Here is a 10637-nt window from a genome sequence, read left to right on the forward strand (position 1 = left end):
CCTCTCCAGCCTCACTTTCTGCCTCTGTCAAATGGAGGCAACACTATTGGCCCAGGTTCCCCGAAGAGCCATCTCGAGGGTAACGATCCGGACCAGCCCCGCCTCTGGTTGGACCTCCGAGGAGAGTTGAGTGGCCTGGTGACTCCCGTGACCCCACCTTACCCCCAGGCCCGCTCGTCATGGCCCGCTTCGCAGCCCTCTTCTTGGCCCTGCTGGCGGGAGCTCACGCCGACGCCGAGATTCCCGGCTGCAAGATCCGCATCACCTCCAAGGCGCTGGAGCTGTGTAAGCGCGGGGCGGGCGGGGATGGTGGAGGGTGGGGTCACCCCAAAGTGGGCGCAGGAGCCAAGGCCTTGCTCCTGCCTCAGTGAAGCAGGAGGGACTGCGCTTTCTGGAGCAAGAGCTGGAGACCGTCACCATCCCGGACCTGGGAGGCCGCGAGGGCCACTTCTACTACAACATCTCCGAGTGAGCAGGGGCCACGGGGCGGGGCTGCGACTGTGGGGCGGGGCCAACGGGGGAGGCGGAGCCTAGTAGGATGGGCCGAGTCGATGAAGGCTAAGCCTGCCGGCATTGGTGGGATCAAGCAGGTGGGCGTGGCCTAGGAAATGTGAACGGGACCAGGAACAGCTAAGTCAGTGGTTCTCAACCTTGGCTGCACATTAGAATCACCTGGGAATCTTTTTAAAATCCTGATCTCTGGGCCTCATCCTCCAGAAAGTCTGTTTCTTTGTTACCGGGTGGGGCCACAACATTAGTAACAAAGAAACAGAATTTCCGGAGGATGAGGCCCAGAAATCAGGATTTTAAAAAGATTCCCAGGTGATTCTAATGTGCAGCCAAGGTTGAGAACCACTGAGCTAAGCGGAGGTGAGGCGTGGTCAAAGAGCACCAGAGAAGAGGAGTCTCTAGGAACTCGCCAATGGATGAGAGTGGGGTTTAGGGCACCCGGGTGGAGCTAATGGGAGAGGTCCCGAGAGCAGAGGAAGGCCTGTAGTTTAGGACGATGGCGACAGGTGGATAGGATCTTAGGTGATGGAGACAAAATCCAGGGTGTGGGCGGGAAGGGAGTGCCAGCAACAAGGAGAGATGAAGCTCACTTTTTTTAAAATGTATTTTATTGATTTTTTACAGAGAGGAAGGGAGAGGAACAGTCAGAAACATCAATGAGAGAGAAACATCTATCAGCTGCCTCCTGCACACCCCCCAGTGGGGATGTGCCCGAAACCACAGTACATGCCCTTGACCGGAATCGAACCCGGGACCCTTCAGTCCACAGGCCGATGCTCTATCCACTGAGCCAAACCAGTTATAGCTTGAAGCTTACTTTTAACACCTGAGTCAGGAGGAGCCCATCTTTGAGCTATGCTAGAGTCCAGGGTGGGCACGTGAGGAGCAGTAGGATAATCCATTCCACCCATCCCAGTTTCCCCAGGCCTGGACTGGAAGCAGAAGGGCTGAATTTCTTGTGGTTGGGCGGGATCCCCTCTTGGCTTTGAATGTGACCCTGAGGCCTCCTGCAGGGTGATGGTCACAGAGCTGCAGCTGACATCCTCTGAGCTCCATTTCCAGCCAGAGCAGGAGCTGGTGCTACAGACCAGCAATTCCTCCTTGGGCCTGCGCTTTCGGAGACAGCTTCGCTACTGGATCTTGTGAGGACCTGGCACCCTCAGGGGAGTGGCAAGTGGATCAGGAGGGCTGGGATGGGGGCTGTGGACAATCCCTTAGCCTTTCTGAGTCTCAATGTTTTAATCTGTACAATAGGGACAGTCATACCCACTTCGTACAATAGGGACTAAGAAAGTGCTCTCAGGGTTCAGAGGAGGGCAGTCAGGGGAGTATCTGTACAGTAGGGATTGATAAGGTTGGCAGAATGGTAAATGCAAAGGTGAAGCCTTATTAAGAGGTATCATGATGTATGGGGGTGGGGAGCAGGCAGTGAAGGCTTGGTTGGCTCCAAGGTTGTGTGAAGGTTAACCCTGCTCCCCCTCCCGACAGCTATGATGGGGGCTATATCAACGCCTCTGCCCAGGGTATATCCATCCACACCGCTTTGCAGCTCTCCCGAGATCCCACTGGCCGGATCAAAGTGGCCAACGTCTCCTGCCAGGCCTCTGTCTCCAGGTTGCATGCAGCCTTCGAAGGAACTTTCAAGTAAGCCCCATTCCCAGCCCCAGTGCACCCATTTTGGGCTCCACAGCCCATCCACCTAGTGCAATGCAAAGCACATAGGTTTGGGAGTCAGACCAACTGGGTCCAAATCTCAGTGCCATCATGCCCTGGCTGTGTGACCTTGGCAAGTCCCTAAAGCTCTGTGCCTCAGTTTCCTCATTGGTAACATGAGGATGATAATCAAATCTATTTTATAAGATGTTGTGAGGCCTGTTTGTGTTAATATATGTAAAACTAGAACAGCACCTGGCACCTATATATATAAAAGCCTAATATGCCAAGTGTCCCCTCAGGAGTTTGATCACTCGCTATGACGTGCACTGACCACCAGAGGGTGGCGCGGAACGAAGGAAGACCCCAGCAGGCAGCCGGCAGCGCTAGGGACCCTACCCGTGTACGAATTTCATGCACTGGGCCTCTAGTATAATAATAAGTGGCTAGCCACTTAACTGTGAGAATAAATGTGCATGGTTGGACATGAACTGGGTGCTCAATATTTGGTGGCTCTTACTAATTAGAACAAAAATAATAACATAGGCTCAGGTTTGGGGCTGAGAAGGGGACTTCATGCTGGTTCTGGAACAGGGTCAGGGAGAGGGGGTGGTAGATTTGTCATATAGTGTAAGTACACTGTCAATTTTTTACTTGTTCAACAAGGTGTATGCCAGTCCCGAGGATTCAGAAAAGAGCAGAAGTTAGTTGGAGGGGAAAAATTTTGTCACTGGGGCCTTGAAAGGGACTAAGAAAGTGCTCTCGGGGTTCAGAGGAGGGCAGTCTGAGGAGACTGCCTAAAAGAGGAAGCATCTGAGCCCAGACTGGGAAATATGGAATGGGGGCATTAAGGGTAGAAGGGAGCGCAAGGGTAACCACATGGAAGTGCAGATGCTCAGAACAGGTTTGAGGAACTGTGGCTAGATTCATTTGGCTGGTGGGGGGCTGGTGTAGGAGAGGTCTTGAGAATCAGGCAGAGGGGATTTGGGCATGAGTCATGGAAAACCTCTATTAAAGCGCTGGTAATTCAAAGTTAATGTGTCCAACTGCCTGCCTCCATCTCCCTGATCAGTGACTTTTCCTGGACCTAGACTGGGATAGGGGCAAGGTCTGGACTCATGGCTATTCTCTCCTCACAGGATAGTGTATGAATTCCTCTCCACATTCGTCACCTCAGGGATGCACTTCCTCCTCAACCAGCAGGTGTGGGCAGTGGCAAGTCTGGGGGACAGTGGGGGTGACCTCTCTTTCAAAGACCCTGACTCTGGTGCCCACCTCTCAGATCTGCCCAGTGATCCACCATGCGGGGATGGTGCTGCTCAACTCCCTGCTGGACACTGTGCCTGGTGAGTTGGAGGTGGCGGGGGCGAGGGGTGGGGGGCTCCGGGTCAGGCCCTGGGGCTGGACTGGGGGTGAGGAGGCGGCTGGGTGCACAGCTGGCGGGCAGTACTTCATAGTAAACCCCTAAGAACATGGAGCCCCAGCTGCAGAGGCAGGTGGCCGCTGCTGAGTTACTGCATGACCCAAGGTAAGTATTCACTTTTCTCTGGGCCTGGGTTTCCTCATTTTGCTGGTGAGGCCTCCCCCTGGGGTTGCTGTGAGGATTAACTGAGGGGCTGGTTGTCAAGGTCCTCAGTATGTGCTTGCTGATCACTGGGACCCTACTTGTGTCCATCGCCTGGCACTTAATAGGTGCTTAATTAATGTGAATTCTCTTTTTGTCAGCCGTGGGGATGGGCAGTGAAGGAGGAAGCAGGGGAAACCATGAGGGAAAGGAATCCCTTGCCATCGTGTTTAGGGATTTGATGAAACCCTTGTAGTAGTAGTAGTAGTAGTAGTAGTAGTAGTAGTCATCGTAATAAAAATAGTAGTAATAGCTGCCGTTGTTGAGCACTTATGCACACCAGGCACTAAGTGCTTTCCACATAAAACTAATTTGATCCTAGTAACAACCCTGTGAGGGAAGTGTTTTATGGATGAGAAACTGAGGCCCAGACAGCTTAAGCACCTTGCCTCACCCAGCTGAGAGTAACGTGCGCTCTTCCCCACAGTGCGAAGTTCTGTGGACAATCTCGTTGGGATTGACTACTCCCTTGTGAAGGACCCCGTGGTCTCCAGCAGCTGTATGGACATGGAGTTCCGGGTGAGCTGCCCGGCTGGTGCGTCTGTCACCAAATTCCCTCCTTCTCCCCAAAGTTGCTAGTTTCATCTTCCTAAAGCACAGCTCTGATGAGCCACTCCATTGCTGGGAATGCTGCAACTCCCACTGCCTACAGAATTAGCTCCATCTCCTGGGTGTGGCATTGGAGCCTTTACTCTTGTCTGCCCCCCCCCCTTCTAACTTCACCCTGTTCCTCTTTCTCAAATATGTCCCTTGATTCCCACCTCAAGCACCAATTTTCCCCATGTCCCCTGAAGGAGTTGGGCATGGAACTCTGTGCACATAGTCTCATTTCATCCTCTCATAATCCTGTGAGTCAGGTACCCATTTAGGAATGTGGAGACTTGCTCAGAGGTGGTATCACAGCACCTTTGCTCCTCGTGGGGGACAGCAGTTTCAGAGCACAGACTCCAGAGCTGGAATGCCTGAAGTTCAGATACCAGCTCTGCCACTTTCCAGCTGTGTGACCCTAAGCAAGTGGCTTTCCTTTTCTATGGGAATAGAGCCCACAACCCTGGGCATGTGCCCTGACCGGGTATCGAACCCTGCCCTCTTGGTTCATAGGTCGACACTCGAGCACTGAGCAACACTGACCGGGCTGTTTTGATTGATTTTAGAAAGGGATAAAGTGATAGAAACATCGATTGGCTGCCTCCTGCATCCCCTCTATCAGGATCAAGCTTGCAACCGGACACGTGCCCTGACTGGTTCATGGGTCAATGCACAACCACTGAGCCACTCTGGCCAGACCCATTGCCTTTTAGGAAATGTACTTATGGGTCCCCCAAGGACAACTGGGTCCAACTCCCCACCACTCCTCATAGTGCCTAGCCTGGGCCTGGAGACATCCGTGTGCGGGACCGGTTTGCCTGGGTCCTGACCCTGATCCCCCTCCTCCAGGGGGCCTTCTTCCCCCTGGCCCAGGGGAACTGGAGCCTGCCTAACCGGGCAGTGGAGCCCCAGCTGCAGGAGGAGGAGCGGATGGTGTACGTGGCCTTCTCTGAATTTTTCTTCGACTCCGCCTTGGAGAGCTACTTCCAGGCGGGGGCCCTGCAGCTGTCGCTGGTGGGGGACAAGGTATGCCAGGGCCTGTGTGTGGGATGAGCAAGGGGGGCTTGTGATGGAGCTCCTGATGACCTACCTCACCCCTCATTCTCCTGACAGGTGCCCAAGGACCTGGACATGCTGCTGAGGGCCTCCTACTTGGGCAGCATCGTCCTGCTGGTGAGTGTGGGTGGGCGGAGGGAGGGGCCAGGGCGGGTGCGCACGCTGCCCGAGGGGACCAGTGAGGCGCGCAGGTGGGGGCCTCAGGTGGCAGCCATGGAGAAGACAGACCTGGCCTCTGGCCCAGTCCCCTCCCCCGGCTGAGCCTGTGGCCAAGTCTGTGCAGGGGGTTCACTAGCTCCTGCTCCGTCCTTCCTTCATGAAGCCGTGGGGGGACGAGCCGAGAACCCAGCTCTGCAGAGAAGTGCAGGGGCTTAATGACTGATGTTATTCTTTTTGCTTATTTTCCTTTGCTTAAGGGGGACATCCTCACTAGAGGGTATTTTTTTCCATTTATTTTATTTTATTTTTTTAAATATTTTTATTGATTTTTTACAGAGAGGAAGGGAGAGGAATAAAGAGTTAGAAACATCGATGAGCGGGATACATCGATCAGCTGCCTCCTGCACACCCTCTACTGGGGATGTGCCCGCAACTACCGTACATGCCCTTGACTGGAATCGAACCTGGGACCCTTCAGTCCGCAGGCTGACGCTGTATCCACTGAGCCAAACCGTTTAGGGCTTCATTTATTTTTTTAGGGAGGGAAAGTAGGGGGAGAGAAACATGGACTCTAACGTGAAAGAGACACACTGATTGGTTGCCTCCCCCACATGCCCCAACAAGCCAGGGACGATGTGCAACCAAGGTACCCGAGGTATGTGCCCTTGGCTGGGAGTCGAATCCCCGACCCTTCTGTCTGCAGGTTGATGCTCTAACTGCTGAGCCAAACTAGCCAGGGCAGGGAGCTTAAAATTTAACAAGCAGTATTTCGGTGTCCTTGGTTCAGTGTTATAAATGATGGAGCTGATATCTGAACCTGGATTATGAATCTGGGATTCCTGGTCATACTGGCATTCACTACACTGTACAACCTCGTAGGTTGTCATGAGGGTTAAACGAATTAATACGCATAAAGCAAGTATAACAATACCTGGAACAGAGGAAGTGCTCACTGAACACTAGCTGCCGTTACTATTGCTATCATCACCATCATCCAACTTATGGCCAGCGCTGTTCAGAGCATGGACTCCATTGCCAGGCTGCCTGGGTTTGCATCCCCGTTCTGCAACGAGTAACTATGTGACCTCGAACAGGTTACTTACCTCTCTGTGCCTTAATCCCCCATCTCGGGAAAGAACACCTGCCTCACACGGTAATGGTGAGGTTTAAATGAAATGTCTCGTTACGAGTGAGCACTCGTGATCAGCATGGAAACCTAGTAGTGTGTCTACACTGCCCCCTAGAAGAAATAGCACAGCAGTTTACAGAAAGGAGACACTGCAGGGACTGGGACATGGACTGTCTCTGAGGAGTATGGATGGGCGATGGGTCATGAATACTGAGAACTGAAAGCAGAGACAGAAGGAGACATTCTGAGAAGACATTTGTGTGAGCAAAGGCAGAGGCTGCACACAATTCTGCAGGGTTGGGAAGCTACACCTTTTTCGTATTTGTCCTTTGGGCTCTCAGAGGTCAGACCTTGGGTCCCCCACCTTCGGGGCTCACCTGGGAACAGATCTGGGATTGACCCTCCCTCCCTGCTCCATAGCAAAGCCCTGCGGTGATTGACTCCCCGTTGAAGCTGGAGCTACGTGTCGTGGCACCACCGTACTGTACCATCAAGCCCTCCGGCACCACCATCTCTGTCACTGCCAGTGTCACCATCGCCCTGGTCCCACCCAACCAGCCTGAGGTCCAGCTGTCCAGCATGATCATGGTGCGCGCACCACAGTGAGGGCAGCGGAGGGTTGGAGAGAAGCGGGCTGGGTACCTGCCTGGTGAGTAACATGTTACCCCTCCCCACGTTCCCCCAGGACGCCCGTCTCAGCGCCAAGATGGCCCTCCAGGGGAAGGCGCTGCGCGTACATCTGGACCTGCGCAAGTATGAGACGTCTGAAAATCTCGGGCAAGCCCTTAACCTCTCTGAGCCTCAGTGTCTTCAGGATAATCACATCTGCCTAACAGAACTGGGGACCTAAAATTCTCTTACCAATAAGCCACTGAGGAGCTGTGGTCTTTAATACAAAGGAAGTGCTAGTTTGAGAGATGACCAAACTAGCCCAGTAAGGTTACGGGACATGCTCACAGTCACACAGCAGAGCCTAAGGACATGGGTTTTGGCAGACACCCAGGACAACTTAGCTTTGTAATTTTTTTTTTAAATTTATTGATTTTCGAGAGAGGGGAGAGAAACATTGATTTATTATTCCACTTACTGATGTATTCATTCGTTACTTCTGGTATGTGCCCTGACATCCTTGGCATATTGGGATGACGCTCTAACTGAACTACCTGGCCAAGACTTTAACTTCTTCAACACATTTCGTGTGTGGCAGGGAGTAAGCACTATACTTTTTTTATTCATTATTATTTTTTTATTTCTATTGATTTCAGAGAGGAAGAAAGAGGGAGATAGAAACAACAATGATGAGAGAGAATCATTGATCAACTGCCTCCTGCAGGCCCCCTATTGGAGATTGAGCTGGCAACCCGGGCATGTGCCCTTGAGCGGTACTGAACCTGGGACCCCTCTATCCACTGAGCCATACCAGCTAGGGCAGCACTGTACTTTTTGTTAAATAAAGATAAGCAGCACACGCCCTTGCAGTTGCTCAGTGGTTAGAGTGTGGGGCCATGCATGGAAGGGTCTCGGGTTTGATCCCTGGCCCCCGATCCCCGGCACCTGTTGGGGCACATGTGGGAAGCAACCAGTCGATGTTTCTCTCTCTCCCCCTAAAAAAGAAAAAAAAAATCAATGGAAAAATATCCTCTAGTGAGGATTAACAAAAATAATAATAAGCAACACAAGCTACCAGCAGAAGTCTGGCATGTAGGAAGTGCTCAACAAATAAGCAGCAGCCAATGTGGAAAAAAAAGAGGCCTAGAAGAAGTGGCTCACCAAAAAGACACATCTGGATGTCCTGTGAGCATCGATCTATGAACCAGGTCATGGTTTGATTCCTGGTCAGGGCACATGTCCAGGTCGCAGGCTCATTCCCCGGTAGGGGGTGTGCAGAGGGCAGCTGGTGGATGATTCTCTGCCATCACTGATATTTCTAGCTCTCTCTCCTTCTCCCTTCCTCTCTTTGAAATCAATTAAAAAAAAAAAAAAGCACACCTGGAGTGGTAGAACCCCCTGGAAAGGTGTGGAGGTGGGACACCTGAGACTGACACTCAGGGTTCTGGTGGCGAGGCCTGGGTGGCCTAATGGAGGGGATCCATGCCCACCCGGCATTTCTTTCTCTCCCACAGGTTCCGCATCTACTCGAACCAGTCTGCACTGGAGTCGCTGGCAGTGAGTTGGGAATGGTGGGTGGGCGGAGGCTGGGGTCAGGGTGAGCGGCCAAGGCCAGCCCACCCGTTCTTCCCACTGACTCCGCCCCACCTCCCTCCCAGCTGATCCCGCTGCAGGCCCCTCTGAAGACTATGCTGCAGTTTGGGGTGATGCCCCTGCTCAATGGTAGGGTAGGGGGTATGAGGAGGGCGAGGAGGGGAGGGACCTGGGTGGGCCCAGACTGAGCCAGCTGTCCTCACCCCCAGAGCGGATCCGGCGTGGGGTGCAGATCCCACTACCCGAGGGGATGGACTTTGTGCGAGAGGTGGTGACGAACCACGCGGTGAGTGGGGGCACAACGGGGGAGGGCCCAGCCTTCCTCTCCCTCAGCAGGTTGGGAGTGCAGCCCAACCTGGTATCGGCTCCTCCCTCATCAACTGCTCCCTCCCATTGTGATCTTACATCAGACCCCTCCAGCTCACCTTGGAATACTCTTCCCGATTCCAACTCCAATGCCTACTAATCTTTCAGGTCTTAGCTGAGTGGTCACCTCCTGTAGGATGCCCTCCTTGAGCCCCATGGGCTGTATTCCTGCAGCCTCTACTTCAGCACCTTCACAGCAAGTTAAAACTGCTTTGCTGTGCCATCTGTCCCACTAGATTGGGAAGCCCCTCAAGGCCAAGACTCTCTTTATCTCTAAACTCTGGCCTCAGTACTGGAATGAATAGAACTTCCTTCCCTGCCCCGCTGCACAGGGCTTCCTCACCATCGCGGCTGACCTCCACTTTGCCAAAGGGCTGCGAGAGGTGATTGAGAAGAACCGGCCTGCAAACACCATGGACTCCGGGGTACCCAGTGCCCCACCACCCTCCACAGCAGCTGCCTGAGCCCTCAACCCCGCCCCTGGCAGTTGCATTCAGGACCAATGCCTCTTATCCCCTCCTTCACCCCCTCACAGCCTACAGTACCCTCTTTAACCCCCAGTGCCACAGAGAAGAAGAAGAGGTTGTAAATGGTACCAAGTTTAATTCCATAATTACACTCAGTCCATCAATTACAGTCTGTCCAACCTCCCAGTGGGCTGTCCTGAGCTCTACTGTGTTCCTGGGGTGGCATCAATGCATTAAGGGCATTGTTTAAGCAGGGAGGGGACCAGGCCCTACCCATCAGGAATAAAGTGCTAAGTCCCTCACTGCCCTGCAGGGCATTTTGCATTAGGGAGGCCTCCCTTCTAGCAGGAGAGGCTGGAGGGGCTGCCCCGTGGTCATCAGTATGGCTGCTTATTCAGGAAGCGGGAGAACATGGTGAGGGCAGCCTGGGGCTTGTCGGTGGGGACCATGTGTCCAGCGCCCTAAGGAGCAAAGCTTTGTAAGATTCCCTCCCTTGCCCTGGGGGCTTCCTTCATCCCATTGGATCCCCCTAGGCAATGAGGTTCCTCCTCCACCCACCCTGCCCCAAACCTTCCAATCTTCACTCCCCCACTCTCACCCACTGCGAATACTTGCCCTGGGGGGGCCAGATGGAACCCAGCATAAAAGGAAGTGGGAAGGAAAGGGAAAGGACGGGTGGGTCCTGCCCCATCCCTCTCCAGCTGGCCCTCCCTCGCCAGGCCCAGGCCCAGGCCCAGGCCCTACCTTGATGGTGAGAAAGGCGATGTTGGAGAACTCCTTCACGAAGCCCGCAATCTGCTCCCCACTGTCCCCGTATTTCACTAACCAGGGCCGGCGCTGTACCTCCATCTGCCCCACCAGGAGAGAATTAGCAGCTGGCAGC

General features: G+C 53.6%; 2 protein-coding genes across 5 annotated transcripts in view; one reads left to right on the top strand and one right to left on the bottom strand.

Annotated features, from left to right (window-relative positions):
• Nucleotides 1–9938, top strand: part of PLTP (phospholipid transfer protein) — a 10442-nt gene extending 504 nt beyond the window's left edge. For 3 of the 4 annotated variants that reach the window (XM_006773543.2, XM_006773544.2, XM_006773542.2), the window contains exons 2-16: nt 56–285; nt 369–468; nt 1524–1652; nt 1999–2154; nt 3303–3366; nt 3446–3509; nt 4215–4306; nt 5225–5401; nt 5489–5548; nt 7140–7307; nt 7405–7472; nt 8843–8885; nt 8987–9050; nt 9131–9207; nt 9620–9938. In XM_006773543.2, the coding sequence (XP_006773606.1) occupies nt 180–285; nt 369–468; nt 1524–1652; nt 1999–2154; nt 3303–3366; nt 3446–3509; nt 4215–4306; nt 5225–5401; nt 5489–5548; nt 7140–7307; nt 7405–7472; nt 8843–8885; nt 8987–9050; nt 9131–9207; nt 9620–9751 (1500 nt within the window). In that variant the 5' untranslated portion in view covers nt 56–179 and the 3' untranslated portion in view covers nt 9752–9938. Of the gene's footprint in view, nt 1–37; nt 286–368; nt 469–1523; nt 1653–1998; nt 2155–3302; nt 3367–3445; nt 3510–4214; nt 4307–5224; nt 5402–5488; nt 5549–7139; nt 7308–7404; nt 7473–8842; nt 8886–8986; nt 9051–9130; nt 9208–9619 lie in introns of all 4 variants that reach the window. The other variant, XM_015570380.1, reaches the window with a different exon arrangement.
• Nucleotides 9871–10637, bottom strand: part of CTSA (cathepsin A) — a 5806-nt gene continuing 5039 nt past the window's right edge. Inside the window, exons 14-15 of the mRNA XM_006773541.2 lie at nt 10499–10603; nt 9871–10215 (exon numbers count right to left, since the gene is read on the bottom strand). Of these exons, the coding sequence (XP_006773604.1) occupies nt 10132–10215; nt 10499–10603 (189 nt within the window). The 3' untranslated portion in view covers nt 9871–10131. The remainder of the gene's footprint in view (nt 10216–10498; nt 10604–10637) is intronic.

Source organism: Myotis davidii, unplaced genomic scaffold, assembly GCF_000327345.1.
Source record: "Myotis davidii unplaced genomic scaffold, ASM32734v1 scaffold827, whole genome shotgun sequence".
Taxonomy (NCBI): Eukaryota; Metazoa; Chordata; class Mammalia; order Chiroptera; family Vespertilionidae; genus Myotis; species Myotis davidii.